The 19,308-nt window shown below is 50.7% G+C and overlaps 1 protein-coding gene across 5 annotated transcripts in view; it reads left to right on the top strand.

The window, feature by feature from the left end:
• Positions 1 to 19,308, top strand: part of LOC116463287 (phosphatase and actin regulator 3-like) — a 271,936-nt gene that overhangs the window by 154,137 nt on the left and 98,491 nt on the right. For all 5 annotated transcript variants that reach the window (XM_032146324.2, XM_032146327.2, XM_032146323.2 and 2 more), the window contains exons 2-3: positions 12,278 to 12,439; positions 16,898 to 16,975. In XM_032146324.2, the coding sequence (XP_032002215.1) occupies positions 12,278 to 12,439; positions 16,898 to 16,975 (240 nt within the window). The remainder of the gene's footprint in view (positions 1 to 12,277; positions 12,440 to 16,897; positions 16,976 to 19,308) is intronic.

The following is a 19,308-nucleotide window of genomic DNA, read 5'->3' as shown; positions in this document are numbered from 1 at the left end:
CTGCTTCACACTACAGCAGCAGAGCTGAGTGGTAGCAGCAGAGACTGTGTGGCCCACAGAGCCTCAGAGTTTTTTTATTTGGCCCCTTACAGAAGACATTTGCCAATTCCTGACCTAAGCGAAGTGAGTGAGGGACACATTTTCAAAACACAAATCTGTTGGCTTGAAGTCTTCCTAGCACTTAAATGCGTTTAATCCCTCTGAAAAATGCTAAAGTATACACAGTTTTTAAATTGACTTTTGTTTTCCTTTAACCTTTTGCTGATATTATATAGAAGAAACTCACCTTATGCTTTAGGTTTGGAAAGTCAGTGTTGGAACTCAGACTTTGAAGATGTTGTGTGATATTATTTCTCTAAATTTCTACTACAATACTAAAGTCTCCTGATGTGTTATTTCACTTTTTGTCCTTTCTCTGAAATGCTCATTTTCCCCCTTTTCTGTAAAATATAATCTCTAGGAAGAAGTTTCTAAAAGCAGCTTTTAGCCTTTGCAAAGATATAGGTGGGCCTCTTATACAAGAATTTTTATAAGAGTTTGTTCTTTGCAAATGCAGATGCATCCTACTAAGCCACATAACAAAAAATAATCACAATGATGACAACAACAAAGCCAATTTTCCAGATTCCACCTTTCTCCTTCCTCATGCTCTTCATGTTTGAATTTGTGCTGCCAAATTCTATACAGCATTTTCTATAGAACATTTTCAGATCCACTTGATTTACAGATTTGAGCTGAATTTCACTTGGAAAACTGACCATATGTCTGGCAGGCACCAGAGACCATTGACAGTACTATGGGGTTGATACTAAACAGATGGGCTTTCTAGTTAGATGTGCTGTTTTTTCCACAACACATATGAGGAAGAAAAGAAGCCACTTTAATAATGTCTTGATTTTTCCACTGGTGCCAGAGGCATCAATGATGCCCACTTATGTAGTCTTAATTTCAGCATCATTGCGTGCAGGGTGCCTTAAACAGCTAGAAGAAGCTTAATGACTTGGGAAATTTTGAGGCCCAACTTCTGCCTAGATCTTAGAGAATCTTGTTATCTTTGGAATACAGATAGTGGATAAAGGACTTTTATAGTCCAAAAATACACTATTAACACTATTTAGCAGGAATACATTCAAAGTGCTTAGTCCTGGGTTTATTGCTCAAACAATTTGACAGCTTTTGTGGGGTTATTGCAGTCTAGACAGCAAGGTGTAAATAGCGGTTGTCTGATAGCTCTGTTTAGGAAAATCTAGCTAAACAACTGAATACGATTTCTTCCTGCAGGACTTCTCAGAGCCTATACTGTGCTAATATGGATTGGGGCTCTCATGAAGAGGCTTTTAGTACAGACAGCATTTTCTAACTACTTTAATCTCTCAGCATCTCCCTATGCTAGAGTTCCATGGAAAACACTTTGGGAAACACTGGTGTCATGCCTAGATGGTAAATTGAAGATCAGAGAGCCTGCGGCAGACCTGCCATTTACCAGCTGTGTGACCTTGAACGAGTGCTTTCCTGCTCTGAGCCTCTACTTTTTAAATGTAAAATGGAGTTGAAAACATAGGCCCTGCCTGTAAGCGTTGTTTGCCTGGAATGAACATGCAAAAGGTTTTGGTGGCCTCCCTTTGGGCATTAAAATATAAGTTCTCCTAAAATTAAGTATTTATTCAATTCACAACTTTCCAGGGGCCAATTATTCACTCTGAAGCTTAGCCAGGCTTTTGTCTTTTCTTCTCTGTGCTTCTTAGCACCTCCACGAACCAGCGAAGGAGAGAAAGGAAATGCCGTTTCAGTTAAGGGCTGCTGAGGGGGCAGCCAGAAGAAGCCCTGGCCAACATGAAGTCTAGAGGTGGCTGGGGAATTGCAGTTACCTTCCACTGTCAGGAGGCAGTGGGACAGCTCCAGGCCATTGTTAATAACCATTGCCCTGCATTTGATTCTGCTTCCATTTTTGTATCATGGGATCAATCCATTCATTCATTTATTCACTCGCTCACTCATTTATTGAAACCACCTGTCAGGCACTGTGCTAGGTGCCAGAGGAGGAAGCGGACCCTAAGTCTAGGAATTGCATTGTGCAGTTGTTGAGGTCTCTGTTTCCCCTATACTGGAAAAGTCAGCAGTTATTCCATCAAACAAGGGCTGTAATCAGATTACAGATTCTGATGAATGAACTCGCAGGGCTGTAGAAAAAAGCCTATAAGGTTTTGGGAATAGAGCCATAGGCATTTAGCAGTATTTTCTTCCCTCTTTTGAATAAATTCACTCTTTTTTTTTTTTTTGCATCCCTCCCTGCCCTCCACCCAACACCAGCAAGCAGTTTATTCCTCCATTATAAGCAGTGTGACTATAAGACACTTGTCAAATGGTCTCACTTTGTCCTCGGATGGTGTGACCCTTGTTTTGTTTTTATTGATCAGCACACCCAAAATATCATGCTCTTCAGTCACTACTAGGAATTTTCTAGGGGTGGAGGAGGTCAAACCAATAACTTTTACATTTGGGAGCTTTAAATCTATTTTTAAAACTTGATTTTGGAGGTTCAGCTCCATTCTGGTGGTCACTCTCTGAAAATGCCCGGCACTTTTTCTGTAGATGGCTGTCAAGCCACATCTCTTGCAGCCTGGCCACAGGAAATTGGATTTTCAGTGCTCAGTGCTTCCGTGTGAGGTTATTATACGTTGCTTTAATGGTTAACTTCTTCCTAGCCCTATTTCTCCTTCCTCCTTCCAGATCTTAGACAGCAGTGTTATCATCTGCTCTGTGTCATCTAGCACAGGACTGGGAGAGGGACGGAGTTGTCAAAGAGGCTGTGGGGTTAAGATCAGGGCTTTTACAGCAGATGACCTGAGTTCTAAGCCCTACCCTGTCACTAACTAGCATGTGCCCTGGGGTGATTATTTCACATCTGTGTGCCTCCATTGTCCTCATCTGTAATGTAGGTGATGAAAATAGTTCTCTGCTTGCTAGGGTTATGATGGAATACAATGAGCAAATTCATGCCAGGTGCTCAGCACTGAGCCTGTTGCACAGCAAACGCTCAGTAGATGCTGCCGTTGCTGATGACAGTGATGACAAAAACAAACCTTCGAATTCCTTGGCTCTTCCATATGTGTGAGTGCCCCCATCCTCTGCCTTCCTGCCTTCAGCCTTGTTCCCCCTACAGTCTGCCGTCCTCACTGAGATTCCATGTGGTCTTGTCACAAGGCTGAACTTGCTCCAGGTCCCTCAATGACTCCACCTTGCCCCCAGGACTCTTATCACAGCCACACAGCTCTTCTTGGTCAGGTCCCCACACGCCTTCCCAAACTCACTTCTGTCAACTCTGTTCCATAGACCATAAGCTCCAGCCTAAGGGTTCTCAAGTTCCAGTGCACAGACCCATGCCAGCAAATTAAGAACACTAAGAACAAAGCAGTTGGGTTTTCATTTACAAATGTAGACTCAATTAATTTTTTTTTTAAGAGGCAGGGTCTTGCTCTGTTGCCCAGGCTGGAGCACAGTGGTGCAATTCACTGTAACCTGGAACTCCCGAGCTCAAGCAATCCTCCTGTCTCAGTCTCCTGAGTTGCTAGGACTACAGGTGTGCATAACCATACCGAGCTAATTTTTTTTCCTTCGTTTTTGTAGAGACAGGGTCTCACTATGTTGCCCAGGCTGGGCTTGAACTCATGCCCTCAAGCAGCCTTCCTGCACTGGCTTCCCAAGCCACTGTGCCCAGGCCTAAAAATTCTGTTTGTTTGGTTTTTTCTGAGACTATATTTTTTCTATTATGTGTAGTAAGTTGTGATGATCATAGATGATTGCTTTGTGTAGTGTGTGTGTGTGTGTGTGTTGGTCATTATTGGCGTAATGGACATTAGCATATCTGTGTGGATCCCAATTTTATATGTGGAAATTTTACTGGGTTTCTGAGCCTTAGAGACTGGGGACCTCAGACCTAGCTTCCCCAAGTGACTCCCCATTCCCCAAACACCATGTACTGCCATGCATTTATGAATTTGTACTTTTTACTAAAATCCTACTCAACCTCCAATACCCAACTCAATTATCACTACCTACTACCTCCCCTAGCTTCTAGTAGCCTTCTTAGAGTTATCCCACCCTCAAGCAGGAAAAGTTGCGTCCTCTGCTGTTATAGTCCTCTTTCTTGATTCTTCCTGGTGGTTCCAGGTACCTTAGTTTTCTCGGTGGTCACTGAATCCCTCGGGAGAGAGGGTGCCTAGCGCCACCTGGTCCCTCAGGCCTAACACTGCGCTTTGTTCAAAGACAACGGTCACTACGTATTGGTCATACAGGTAAGGACTCGAAGAAGAAATAGAGGCCATATCTCAGCTTCTTATTTGCTTCTATTGTGGCTCATGTCACCTTATGAGGTTGCCTTACACTTTCTGTATTTCTTCTTTTCTCCTCCATAAATACATGAGCTTCATGCAGTGGGAAACAGTGGGCATGTTGATGGAATTTACTGCTCTGTCAAAACTCAGAGCAGCCGTGACACACAGCAGGCCCTCAGCCGATATGATGAATGGGTTTGTGAGTGAATAAAACAAACAAGGAAAAAATTATTTTCCAATATTATCTGATAGAGATGGCACCTTTCTTCTCTAAGAAGTCAGCCATGTAGCACATGGCACTGAGTACCTGACCTCACTCCCCAAAAGATATGGGGCTTTCCTTCCAATATGTTTTTGAGGAATTCTGTGAAGTGGAAGGATAAGATAAGATATCTTAGTGGATAAAAGATGAGGATGAAAAAAATACCTGATGTCACTAAAGGGTGGACATCAAAGTCAGATGGACGAGGAACAGACCCTGGCTCCAGCATTTGGCAGCCCTGCATTCTGGATTCACAGGTCGAGCAGGTGTTTATTTGAGCATCCCCTGGGTGCCAGGAACCAGCAAAGATGCCAGAGACCCAGCAACACGCACAAGAGTGACGGTTCTCGTTGTCATGGAGCTTATGTTTGTTCCCATGGGAAATGCAGATGACAGTCAATAAACAATGAATCCCAGGACACAATCTGAGAGTGATCAGAGCTAGGATGGAAGGAAATGTGAATAAAGGGATTGGCCCTGCGCCAGGCATGGAAATTAGCCTGGAAGCTCCATGAGGTCAGCTGTTCCGTCAGTCCTAGAACAGTTCTTGTCTCATAGCTCTGTGTGGCTGTTGATGGGGGAAAGGGATGGAGTCCGTTACCCAGGGACAAGTATACCAGCTACTGTGAGCCTGAGAGAGGCCTGGGAGGGGCTGGCTGGAGGTGCCAAAGAGGCTGGAGCCTGCCTCTTGAGTTGCAAGCGTGTGATATCAGCAGGGCAGGGCCAGCTGCCCCATCCATCATCTGAGGACTGAGGCTGTGTGTAGCACTTCCTCACACAGATGCCAGGTGTGACAGACATTTCCCATTAATTAACCTCTAATGCCTCAGAGGTGGCAGAGGTGCAGTGGAACTTGGCACTACTGTTATTCAGAGGCTGGGGGGTGGCTGCTAATGTGTTTGCACCTTCCAGAGTCTCCCCAGTGTGAGAAGGCAGTTCCTCAGGAACTGCAGGGAGAGACGCAGAGAGAATTCCTGGAGTGGGGGGAGGTGCTCCCCATCTGTCCCTTCCCTCTGTGGACAGGTGTGCATGGGCCACATGCACCCACCCACAGATGGTATCCCACCCATGCAGGTGCACCTCCACCCGTGCCCATGCACGCTGGCTCCGCAGGTGCTCACCCGCCCACCCACGCAGGTGCTAACCCACCCACACCCATGCACACTGGCTCTGCAGTTGCTCACCCACCCACCCTCAGAGGTACACACCTACCCACTCTGTGCACACCTGCCCACCAGCATCCGCGGGCCACACCGTGCCGTGGATGACCACACCTGCCCTGCTGTATACCTGCAGTGATGGGCTCATGTCCTCTGCCCTTGCGGGGGGTCCGTAAGTAGTTTTCTCCTCTGAGCAGCACTGTTTTGAAGTTTCTCTTCTTGGGCAGAGAGTCGTAGCTCTCACAAGCCCTCCCCTGGCACAGTCTTGGGCTTGAGCCACCCCAGGGAAGGCAGAGGGGAGAGGGAATTTCCTCCCAAGAGGGATGCAGAGCAGCGCAGCCTGGGGCCCCCGGGCATGGGGTCTTCACTCCCCTGATGACACCTGAGCCCCTTGAGGAGCTGCTTAGACTAAGGCATCTGTCCTGGTCAATGCATTGGATTTTTGGTTTAGGATCAAGGGGTCCTTTGAGCTGAAGACCCTCTAGCGGCTCTCTGCTGAATTCTGAATCAGATTCAAGTCCCTGACTATGACCCTGCCTGCCTCCCCAGCACATCCATGCCTCTCAACCACTGTTTCCCTCCTGTCTTGGACAGCCTGCCCCTTTCCCATCACAGCCCCTGTCTTGTTCCTCACTAGGGCGGCCCTCTGGAGCACCCAGTGCTGACCCTGTCACAGTCGGTCAGTTGGCACCTGCCCTCGAGGCTCCCTGAGCAGGCCGTGGGTCCTGTCCTTCCTTGAGTCTGTGGGGATCCTGGTTCAGGGCTCTCTATGTCCCCCCGGCACGTGCCTGAGCTGTTGTTGGCACTGGAGATAAAGCTACAAACATCCATCAAGGGCCTGCAGTCAGGAGCTTCAAATCGGGGCATGGACAGGAGGAGTGGAGACAACTACAAACAGGCAAACAAATAAGTGTGTGCGTGCATGTGCGTGTGTGTGTGTGTGTCTGTGTGCATGTGTGCATGTATGTGTCTGTATGTGTGCTTGTGCGTGTCTCTGTGTGCATGTGTGTCTGTGTGTGTGCATGTGTGCGTGTATGTGCATGCACACCAGCTGATACCTGTGATGAGAAAAATAAAGAGGCAGGCAAGAAATAGTGATGAGTGCTATCCCCACATGGGGTGAGCCAGGACTGTTTAAATTCACACCTTTATTCATTGTTCATCTCCTACAGGCGAGTACAGCTCCACAAAGGCAGGCATTGTCTCTCTTGTTCGCCTCTGCACACCCTGTGCCTATTAGGATACATGGCACATGGTTGGTGTCAGTATGTATTTGTTGAAAGGTGGAGTGAGTGAGTGAGTGAGTGAATTCTTAAAGGGAGAGAGGAGTGCAGTCTCCTCAGTGGCCAAAGCGCTCCCTCCCCAGCCCTCAGCTCTGCTGTGAGGACCACTGTGTGTCAGAGATGGGGTGGGAACCCCAGAACCTGCTCCAGCCACTAGGGCAGAAGTGGGAGGAGGCAGCTGATTAAAATAGTGAAGGTGGTGACAGTGGTCCTGGCAGTGATGGTGGTAGGGAGGGGGAGGTGCCACTGCCCCTCCTGCCCACCTTCCACCAGTGGAAGCAGTCACATAGCCACAGCAAGAAGTAGAGACCATATCCCCCAGCAAGGCCCTGGCAAGGGGGATGCAGGGAGTCAATGTGCTTCAACCTCCTGTTAGTAAGTGGCAGAGCCAGGAGGGGAGCCTGGGGTACCTGGTCCCAGCCCCCATGTTCTTCACAGCTACATCACACTGGCTTCCATGGCACATGGCAAGCACTAATGCACAATAAGGATGATGAGAAGGGGGAGGGGCAACAGAGCACAGAGAGCTGCACAAGTTTAGTGATTAACTTGGATTTTGTCCTAAATGAGAGGGGAAGCCCTGGGGCTTCCCTGGGGAAGCGGAGTGAGCAGGAAGTGATAGGGTTAGAGCTCTATTTCTAAGATATCGGATCACAGAAAGACCAGTTGCTGGGGCAGGGATGCTGGTGCTGGACCAGGGTTGTAATGATGCAGGTGGCAAAGAGAGTTGGGTTCAGGGTCTGATCTCTAGTTTATTCTGTGTGCTGCTCCTTTTTGCCTTGGCTGCTAGGAAGCTCAGGGCACACAAATACCCTCCTCTGGAGCCCATGTGGTGTCTGTCGTGGGGACCCACCTAACTCCTTGATGCGGTGGCCGTGAGCAGACCCTGCTTCCTCCAGATCCCTCCTGACACTCCCTTCATCCTGCAGCTGTGTATGTGTGTTTCTGGTGACTGCTGCCGATCCTTTGTGGAGGAGGTGAGATATAAATGAAGCAATGATTATGCTCCATCCTCGTCTTCTCTGCTCATCACTGGGGATCTTCGTCTTAGGCTTGGGGAGACCTAGCCCATCCTTCCCCTTGTGCCAAGCATGCTCAGGACAGCCGGCTCCCCCAGGGCCATGTGGAGTCACAGTCTTGCTCCCATCTGGCATCTGTAGGTGGAGGAAGGAAAGGAGAGGATGAGAACATGGAATGCATTGTCTCTGAGAAGAGAAAGACCCCTGTACATCCCTCTGCCTCCTGTGGCCTTGGGGAGAGGGTGGCCGGGAGGATCTGTGGTTGATCGGTGTTCTGCAGCTGCCCTGGTTCCACACATTTCCTGGGCTCCCACTGGGTACCAGGCACTAGGTGCTGGGGTTGCCCCAAAAACAGTGGAGGATGTCATTGCTGTAGCTTCCTTAATTGTTTGCAGAGCTCAGAACGTCAAACAAAACATTCCTGGGCTTGTCTTTCCCCATGGGGCTGCTTCGTGGAACATCTGTGGACACAGCACCTGGCACAGTTAACACTTGTATTAGTCTGTTTACATACTGCTACAAAGAAGTGCCCCCAGTAAAACAAAAAAGAACTGCCCAAGACTGCATGATTTATAAAAGAAAGAAGTTTAATTGACTCACAGTTCAGCATGGTTAGGGAAGCCTCAGAAAACTTACAATCATGGCAGAAGGTGAAGGGGAAGCAAGGCACCTTCTGCACAAGGCAGCAGGAAGGAGAAGTGCAGGGCGAAGGGGGAAAAGCCCCTTATAAAACCATCAGATCTCACGAGAACTCACTCAATATCATGCGGACAGCATGGGGGAGACTACCTCCCTGATCCAATCATCTCCACCTGGTTTCTCTCTTGACACATGGAGATTATGGGGATTATAATTCAAGATGAGATTTGGGTGGGGACACAAAGCCTAACCATATCAGCACTCTATTAGTAATGCCTGGAGAGAATGGCCTCATGCTCCAACCCACCTAAGGTGGGCCTGGTTTATCCTCTTGTCTTGGTGTCCCATCCTTCCATGCTCTGCTTTGGGTCCCCTCGATGCAGCTTTGGAAGGTGAGAGGGGTCTCTGGAGTCAGGTGCTCGAGGTCCTGCCCTGCCACAGCATTTCGCAGCCCTGAGACCAACAACAAAATGGCTCAGGGCTCTGATCCTCAGTTTGTTCGTCTGTAAAATGGATATAAAACTGAATGATCTCTAGCTCACAGATTTATTGTGAAGGTAAAATAGGACGATGCCTTAGGATAGTTCCTGGCCCTGCACAGGCAGTGACCAACGTTCACTCCATCATAATTATTCTATTGCTTATATAATAGAAATTATTATAATAGAAATTTTTACCCAAAGTTACCTGCACTGGCCTGGTGTGTTAATCAGAGTGACTATAAAGTCTAGACACATAGATAATATTATTTTACATGGATGATAACATAAACTATTAATAAACTGTGTATTGTGGATATTTATCTTTGCTTCCAGATTGTTTTTCGTTTAATTTTTTTTAGAGAAAGGGTCTCTCTCTCTCTGTAGCCCAGGCTGGAGTACAGGTGCAAATCATAGCTCACTGCAGTCTTGACCTCCTAGGCTCAAGTGATCCTCCTGTCTCAGACTCTTAAGTCGCATGCACCACCATGCCTGGGTAATTTCCAAAAATTTTTTTTGTAGAGGTGGAGTCTCTGTGTTGCCCAGGCTGGTCTCAAACTCTTGGGATCAAGTGATCCCTAGCCTTGGCCTCCCAGAGCATTACGATTACAGGCATGAGCCACTGCACTGGCCTTTCCAGAATTTATGACCGCACTGAGTCCTTCTCTCAACCTTACCTATCAGGGATGATTATCACGATATCTTTTTTTTTTTTTTTAACAGATGTGGAAACCGAGGCTCCAAGGGGCTGGGTGGCTTACTCTAAGGCCCTGGGCTAGACCCTGTGGAAGCTCTAGAGGCTGCCAGGCAGGCCGCCTATCACTGGGGGCATAGAGGTCACTGCCACGTGGGGCCTTGGGCCCTCAGTGCTGCCTCACATGGCTCTTCTCCAGGCTGAGCGCTGCAGAGCCCGGATTCAGAGCAGGCCATCCTGGGCCTCCTTGGGGCAGCCAGTGGCATGCATGGGGTGCCTTAGGTGGGAAAGATGGGAGTGTGACCCCTTCCCTGGGTCCGAGGGGCCTGGCCCGTCATAACCCCCAGCCCCTTGGACACTGGTAGTGCCTCTTCCCCTCCCAACACTGGTGGCCTCCTTCCCTGTCCTCTCTGACAAAGGTGAGCTCCTTCCTCAGGTGAGCCCTCCTGTTAACCACGCTCTCCAGCCCTTCTCCCAGCAAGTCTATGCTTCCTGGGGCTCTGAGGTCTGCATCAGCTTAGGGTTCCCGGCCCCTTCCACAGGCAACAAGGCAAATTCACCTGCGGCTGTGGAACTGACCACGCGCTGACCATGGGAGGCGGAGCCGGCTGTGGGGGAGTGTGTATGTTCACAGGGCGAGGGGTCCTGGCAGAGGTCTGGGCTCCTGCGGCAGCAGCCGTGCTGGAGAGCACCCCACGGGTCTGCGATCTTCCTCCCGCAGCGACACTGGGAGGTTAAATCGGAGCCTGGATGGGACTCAGGTCCTTGTTGCTGCCAGAAGAAACGTCCCTTCCCTGTCCCGGGAGGCATCTGGGGCAATGTGCTCATTTATTCTCAGTCCTGCCTGGGCGATGGCCTGAATTCTGATCTACACTATGACCGTGGGATGGAGGTGACGCTGGCTTATTTCGTGAGCTTCTCTAACTTTACCATTTTGTTAGTTGCATTTTGTTTTCATTCTAACTAATCTTTTGTACTAAGGGACACACGGCATGTGCTACAAAAACAGCCTATGAAGTACATCTCCCTCTCTCCCCCGCCTGCCAACAGCTAAGTTTCCCCATTTCTTTCTTTCTTTTTTTTTTTTTTTTTTTTTTTTTTGGAAAAAGGTCCCCCCCCTTTCCCCCAGGGTGGGGTAAAATGGGGGTATTTTGGCTCACTGCAACCTCTGCCTCCCGGGTTCAATCGATTCTCCTGTCTTAGCCTCCTGAGTAGCTGGGATTACAGGCACCCACCACCACACTCGGCTAATTTTTGTATTTTTAGTAGAGATGGGGTTTCACCATGTTGGTCAGGCTGGTCTCGAACTCCTGACCTTGTGATCTGCCCACCTCAGCTCCCAAAGTGCTGGGATAACAGGCGTGAGCCACTGTGCCCAGCCCCGGGGTTCCCCATTTCTTTGGGGGACCCACAGACATTTTCTCTGCATACACCAGTGTGCACCTGTATACCACCTCTGTTCACACACTGGTAGCGGGTGCGTGTGAATTTGTGCGCTGGGGTTTTCTTTGGCCTGTTTATCTCAGATCAGTTTCCTGTCCGTGCTTGGAGATCCACTTTCTTTCTTTCTGCATCTGCACACAGGTCGTTGACAGGACAGACGATGACTTACCCAGTCCCCTGTGGACGGGCCTGTAGGTCACTATGAGTCTCTTTTACAACAAACAGCACTGCCATGAGCTTCCTGGGACATTCATCTTCACGTGTCCCAGAGTCTACAAACATGGCCCTTTCTTGGACAAGGAAGGGGTGCAGGAGTACTGCTTCCACTGCCTGCTCACAGACGTGCTCACTCTGCAGCCGTTCGCTCAGAATTCTCACCGGCCTGGCTCTGCGCTGGGGTCCAAGGCTGCCCCAGGCCTGGCCTCTGCCCTAGGAGAGGTGGCAGCCTGGTGGGAGGGTAGGCAGGCAGAGGTCTTTGCGGCTCCTTGGTGCCTGCATAGGTAGCTTCATGGGCGTAAGACAAGGGAGTGACCCTGTCTGGGACAAGAGGAAGGTAAAGACCCTGGACAAAGTCCTATTCAATGGAGGAGCTGAAGTTTATGAGGCAGAGAAGTGGCTGAAAGGGAGAGCAGCGTGGGTGGAGGGCAGAGCACGAGCAAGGGTCCTGGGCAGGCAGCGTTTCGTCCTGGAATTAGCAATGTCTTCATGCGTGGCACATCACATGGTGGAAGGTGAGGGCTTCTGGTGGCCACCAGTGGGTTGCAGGAGGGAGGGTCTCACAGAGGGAAATTCAGCACATGCTGCTGAGCTGCTGCGGCCACTGTGGGCGCGTTGCTTGACAACCCTCCTGGGGTCCAGGCTTTGGGGGGATCACTGGTAACCCCTCAGGGTGAGAGAGGTCGCCACCTTGGGCCCCCAGGAGTCACATAGGTTTGGTGGTCACTTGTCCCTCTTCGTCTTCCAGATGAGATGGACCAAACGCCCCCGGCGCGTCCTGAATATCTGGTCTCAGGGATTCGAACTCCCCCTGTGAGGAGGAACAGCAAACTGGCCACCCTGGGCAGGATCTTCAAACCCTGGAAATGGAGGAAAAAGAAAAACGAAAAACTGAAGCAGACAACGTCAGGTAAGGGCCTGGTGACAGGCGTGGGCAGGCTCTGGCTGGGACCAGCGTCCTTGGCGTGGTGCCGCGGCCCCTGCTGATCTGTGACTTCCTGGCCCCTACACAGGAGGGGCAGATCGTGCTTCGTGGCCTGTGATGGCCGGGAGCCACGCAAGTTACCCCGCTGGCCTCTCCAGGGCCCACCTGGCCTCCCTGAAGCCCTGGGGCGGAGTCGGCACCAAGCACCCCGTGTGGGACGCTCTGCCCAGACCCTAAGGTGCCCACAAATCCACTGGGACCTTGTTAAAAATGAAGCCTCTGATTCATTTAGGGCTGGGTTGGGCCAAGACACTGGCTTTGGAGCAAGGTCTCGCTGGCTTCACTTGGGTGGCGAGTCCCCAGCCCACGCGACTCTCACACCACCTCACCTCCCACACCTGCAATCTCACTTGGAGGATGCTGGGGCCTGGGGCCTGCCCCCACAGATTCGGGTTTAGTTGGCCAAGAGCCCCCTGGGTGACTCAGGGTTGAGGCTGTCGGTTTGGCTTTGACACCTCTGGGCCTCTCTTCTTCCTGAAAAACAGAGGCTGCTCCCCCGCTCCTAAGCTGTCTTAGTGTGCCTTCCCTACACCCTCCCACCAAAGCATCCAGAAGGTTCCTCCACTCACCTCCTGCTGCACCCTCACATCCTGCCAGCCCTGGCTCTGTGGGAGGTGGGATTACGACGGCTGGTCCCGTTGCCCCTGCCTCCTCGGAGTCCACCCTGGGAACTGCAGCCATGAGGCTGAACCACGGACAGGGTGGACATAGGCAGTGATGACGGGACAAGCAGCCATAAGGCACATAATGGTAGAACACGACCCCCCAGCATTTGGCACGGAGGAGCCAACTCAACCCTCAGAACCTCCTGCTAGGCCAGCACTCCCGCAGGATCCTGCCCCATCGTAGGGATGGAGAACAGGCCCAGAAAGGGAAGTCACTCACCCAGGGTCATGCAGCCAGCAGGTGGCGGGGCTGAGGCAGGTGTGGTGGCTGGTCAGCATGGGCTCTGCGGATGGCAGTGTTCTGAGAAGCAGAGCCTGGAGGAGGCCGCGTCTGCACCCCAGGGCCCCGCCTCCAGCCACACGCCTGTGAGCCACACCTAAAAACAATTAGTGAGGGAGCTGCTGCTGTGGAATCAGTCCCGGCCCTCAGGAAGCAGCCCTGGAGAGTGCCCGTCTCAGGCTGTTGCCTCGGGGGTCCCTGGGGTCCCATTTCCTTTCCAGCTCTGAAGAGGTGCAGGCTCCAGGGCTTTGAGGATGGTGGAGACGAAGGCCAGGTGTTACAGTGCCCAGGTCCATGGCAGGGGAGGCAGCCAACACCGACAGCAGGCCCTCCACTCATGCTTTTGTGCGTGCTTTACAAAACTATTTTTTTACCAACCAAGAAGTTGATAGATGAATTCTTGTTGAAATGAAAACAGAACAAGCATCATCATTCAGCAGATCTTGAGCAGCTCCTGTGTGCCCAGTACCAACAGGAGGGGGCCAGGCCCTGCCCACCCAGAGCTTTCTGCAGAGTAGGGAGTCAAGTGACAAAGTCTGGAAGCCACCAAGTGAACCAGCACGCGAGTCGATTCCAGACTCCAGCGAGGCTGCAAGGCGGCGTCCCTCACTGGATGCTGAGCTCAGCTAGATGGGCGGGTTCCATTTGTTCCCCTGCATCTGGCAGGGCCGCTGGCACACACACGGCACTAATGGGCTCTTTGTGATCCATGCTTAACGGCAGGATCGCTGAGCAGGCCCCGGGGGGTGGAAATGAGCAGGGCAGACATTGCTTTGGGCCTAGTGGTCTGAGAAGACCCAGGTGAGGAGGCTGCATTGACCTGAGATGTAATTGGTTTGTTGAGAAAGGCAGGGAAAAGCATCGCAGCAGTGGGAACTGCCCTCGAGAAGGCACCGAGCTGGGGAAGGCACGTCTGTGCAGCAGTGAGAGGCCGGGGGACTGGAGCAGAGTGACCTCCGTGACCTCAGGGGGGTCTCTGACGTTCTCCAGGCCTGCCGCCTGCAGCTGTGGGACTGGAAGGCTGAGGTTTGTCTTCTGAGGACTCTGAGCTCTTTGGCCTACTCCAAGCTGTGCCGTGTGAGTTCACCAGCAAGATGCTCTGGGGACCCTGCAAGGGCATTGGAGGTCTTGAGGTTTTTACCTGCAGCATCCCCACCTTCAGGACCATCATTCGGGCATCTGGAAATTCGAGGAACAGTGCTGCATTTTGTTTACTTATTCCAAACCACTATTTTCCCTTAAAGTGGGGGGTGTTATTTGTTTCAGCATATCAAATTCCTGATTTCACGGGCATCAAGGGTGAGGATAAGTTGAAGTGAACGCAAAGATGATTGAAAGAGAAATGTGTAGCGAACAGTGGTTTTGGTAGGCGAGGCTGGGGGAACCGGCTGAAGATGGCTCTCAGGGGCTACAGGGTGGAGCAGCGTCTCAGTCCATGCCTGCCCTGGCAGGTGGCTCAGATCCACTCAGCCATTTACACGCTGTTCCACCTTTACAAGCTGCACCACCACTGATGTCCCCATCCCCGAGATGGGGAGGGTAGACTCTCGCAGCTGCGTCTTTGGGTCATTGGGGAGTCCTTGAGTCAGTGCAGGAAGAGACCTGTGATGTCTGAGACTAGCCACCATGAGCACCGCCTGGTGCCGGCCTGGGGACGGGGTCCACTCAGAGCTCGAAGCCTCCACCCCTGTTCTTATCTGCTTTGTGAGCCTGGCTGCAGCCTCTTTGCTGACACTTCTCAAGGTCAGCATTCACTTTGTCAATTTTATCCACAATTCTGGCACCTGGAAATTGGCTTGGAAATTGGGACCACAGAAAGGAAATTCTGTTTTCTCTGCCCAAAAATGTCCCCACCCTGCTGTGTTTGGGTTTCCCTTTTCATGCTTTGGCTTTAGGGTAAATATCCTCAGGGAAGCCACCCTGGAGGTCAAGGATGGGATGCGTTTCCCCAGACAACTGCCCCCCAACCAGTCCCCCGCCCCAGGCCTGACTTATCCCTCCTCGCCCACTTCTAGACACTTGCCATCTGTCCTCCCACCTGTGCTGGCATCAGGCAGAGGCTGTGCCTGTCTTGCTCATGGCAGAATCTCCTGTGCCTGACACGGTGCCTGGCACACAGTAGGTGCTCAGTAAATGTGTAAGGGGTTTCCATAGATTGAACACCTGGTCACCATGGCCCCAATGGAGCCCACACCTGTGACCGTGAGGCTGCAGGAGTTCTGCCCTCCGTGACTCCCCAGCACCCAGCTCAGCACTTGGCACGTAGCAGGTGCTCAGGAAATGCTTTTGAATAAGTGAAATAATTCCATTGCCAGCGCCTGTTTGTCATCTGCCTCCCCAACTAGACATTAAGCTACGCCAGGTGGGCTGACTCTGTCTGTTCCCTGGCATCTGGCAGGGCCCCTTGTACACACAGAACACTGATGGGCTCTCTGTGATCCAGGGTTAACGGCAGGATCACTGAGCAGGCCTTGGGATGGAAATGAGCAGGGCGGACACTGGTTTGGGCCCAGTGGTCCGAGAAGACCCAGGTGAGGAGGCTGCATTGAGCTGAGATGTAATTGCTTCATTGGGAAAGGCGGGGAAAAGCATCACAGCAATGGAAACAGCCCTCGCAAAGCCGCATCTTTCAAAGAAAGGGTTGAGGTGGTTATGCAGTCTTGTATTTGGAAATGGGGGCTCACCTGTAGGCAAACAGTTTTCCTGACGGAAGGAAGAAGATGATTGTGGAGCAGCCCAAGACCTGCCCGTGAAGGAAGGGAGAATGGGACAAGGTGGGGGCTGTCGCTCAAGAGTGTTTTGCTCCGGGAAGGGGAGGCAGGAAGGGCTATTCCGAAGGCGGAATTGACAAAGATTTGGCAAATTACGCTTGGTGGCAGGGGACTGGGGGCTGGCCTCCTCCCTTCCTGTCCGTCTGGTAGACTGGAAGCTTTTTACCTGGGTTTGTTGGAAGAAGCTCTAATGGGACAGCCGCACAGAAGAATCTCATCTGTGAGTGGATGTTAACAGTGGCCAGGAGGCACTTAGCAAAGGCTAACAGGAACCACAGAAAGGAGCCTGGGCTGTTGGGGGCAGAGGGAGGGCACTGTCCTTGGTTGGTAAGTTAAGGAACATTTGGTGAAGGGCAGGAATGGCTGGTGGGAGCTAGCTTAGAGAGGGGCGTTATATGTGGAGGGGCTTTCCAGATAAATCACAGAAATGATTGCTGTAGAATATCTACTGCGTGCACTGCTCTTTAGCTGTGGTTTATGTACATTGCTTAGCAGCGCGCTTGGTAAGAAAGTTGGGCCTTGCCAGTGGACTAGGCCCCTAACCCCGAGGTGCCTGCTAGCTCAGTGTTTTTGGTCTGTAAACTTGAGCCTGGCATTGGCTGTGGCCTGGACAGGGCCCAGTGACACCTTTGCCCAAGACTCACCTGTGTGTTTGTGTGTTGGGCAGCGCTGGAGAAGAAGATGGCCGGCAGGCAAGGCCGAGAGGAGCTCATCAAGAAGGGGCTGCTGGAGATGATGGAGCAGGGTAAGTGGGACCCGTCCCTGGCTTGGAAGGGCACGGTGCTGGGAATGCAGAATGAAAAGTCTCACAGGAGCCCAGGAAGCCCATCAGAAACAGAGTAGAATCCAAGGAGGGCCGTGTTCAGATGAAGCCTGCAAGGTTGGAGAAATGCCCCATGTCAGGAGCCATCCCTTTGGTCCAGCCCCCAGGGGCATGGGAGACCCCATTACTGAGCTGAAGGGCTCCCCCTCATGGCACGACTCCTCTCTGGGGAATGTCTAACAGAGCTGGGTGTGCATGAAGCTGGTGGTTTATCCCGATTCCTTTAAAGTGGTAGCAATGGTTTTTTCAGCATTAACTTTTTTTTTTAATATTCACATTTCAGTCCTCCATTTGGGCAAATTATTTTTAATTCCACTATTACCTACTCCCACTACCACCATGTAGGAAGCATTCAGGACATGCTGGGGCTGGGTGGGATATTCTGCACGCCCTGTCTCATTGGTCTTCCCAGCATCCCTGAGGAGGGGGGCAGTGGTTATCCCATTTGCAGATGACGAGTGTGAGGATCTGGGTGGTGACTGCCCCAAGTCATTGCAGCCTGAAAGCAGAAACACAGAACAAATCCTGATCTCTTGGTCTCTGGTCTAGAGAGTTTAATCTCAGTGGTGTCTACATAATCATCTTTGTTTCCATCTTTCAGAAAGGCCAGTTATTATCACTCATGCAATTAACTGAACAGAGTTCTTTAACTCCCGAGTCTTTCTCTTCGTGATGGATTCCTGGAGGTGTGAGGCCCAGGACTTGGATGCTGACACTAGCCTTTGGTGCTTTCCGGTTCCCTGAGAGGCTAAATCCTGGTTAGGAGGTTTCACAAAACCTCACTGCCTCTGGAAGACTCTCTGGAGCTGGACCAAGCTCTAGCCTCCTGATTTAAGGAATCTGGCCATGCATGGCCTATTTCCTGAGGCTTGCATGAATATATTGAATTCCTCTCTCCACGCTTCAGCCTTAAAATATTACTAGTGTCTTTGTAATTTGGCCCAAATGTCAGGAATTAGGAAGGAAGCTCATGAAATAAACGAATCCAGATTTTATGCAGCCGGGCCTGTCAGCACACAAACCCGATTGTGGGTCCAAGCCTTTGTCATCATTCCCTTTCTTTAGACTTGAAGAGTGAAGTATTTTGATGATGCTATTTTTAGGGGAAATCTACATGGGAAATTGCTTAATAGTGATAATAAAACCTTACATGTGCGAGGAAAGCTTGGTGTCAAGTCCTGTGGCACTCAGATGTTTAACGCTGTGTTGTGACACTCAGATTTGGCGGAATGCAGTTGCTGAGCTAGAAATCTGGAGGATTTTACTTGGGATGGGACAAAAAAGTGCCAAACTCCGGCATTTTGAATATGTTGCCAACAAGCATGACTTTGGAGCTTAGGGAAGGAGAAAGGAAGATGAAAACAATGTTAAGGCCTTTTCTCATCTATTCTATAAAACAATTACTTTTGTTGAGTGAAGAGTAAGTATATAGATTTGATTCCTCTCAAAAATGAAGCTATAGCTTGAATAATTAAAGGGGAAAACTTCTAGGAGCGTCGGCTTTTTTCCACTCTGAATTTTTGCGAGATGAGTTCATCTGATGAGGTCAGAACAGAGGCTGGAGACGAATGCTTGGCCGCGGCCAGGCTACAGCGTGGCTCTCACCCTGCTGCCGTGGGAGCCTGGTCCCTGGCTTCCGTGCCTCCGACGGCGACATCACACACCCGCGGGCTTACAGAATCACTTTAGATCAGGGTCGGCAAACCTTTTCTGGAGAGGGTCAGATAGTGCATATTTTAGGGGGCCATGCGGTCTCTGTTGCAACCACTTGTCTCTGCTTTTGTAGCACAAAGGCAGCCGGAGACAAAACATGCATGAGAGGGTATGGCTGTGTCCCAAGAAAAATGTATTTATGGCCACTGGCCTTTGACTTTTATATAATTTTCATGTGCCATAAAAATTATTTATTTCATAAAAATCTTTTGATTTTTTCTCTTTTGTCAACCATTTAAAGATGTCAAATCCAGGTGGGGGTTGACCCCCCACGTTGTGGATTGGTCCCCACATTGTGGTCTGCTTATCTCTATCTTCCATACTCTCTCTCTTGCTAAATGATTATGGACCAGGGACTAGAGTGGCCCGAAACACAGTCTCTTTCCTTGAGGGAAAATGTGCTCCTAAATTGATGCCATGGCATTTTGTTGAGGGCCCACTATGTGTCGGGGTCTGTGCGAGCTGCTGAGGACACAGGTGAGCAAAATACTGTTCTGAACGCACATCCAGTGGGGCCATTAGGTAATCCCACAAAGAGCCGG

This window comes from Hylobates moloch, unplaced genomic scaffold, assembly GCF_009828535.3.
Source record: "Hylobates moloch isolate HMO894 unplaced genomic scaffold, HMol_V3 SCAFFOLD_32, whole genome shotgun sequence".
NCBI classification, from domain to species: Eukaryota; Metazoa; Chordata; class Mammalia; order Primates; family Hylobatidae; genus Hylobates; species Hylobates moloch.
Note: the sequence above shows the minus strand (reverse complement) of the source record. Positions and strands in the feature narration are given on the sequence as shown.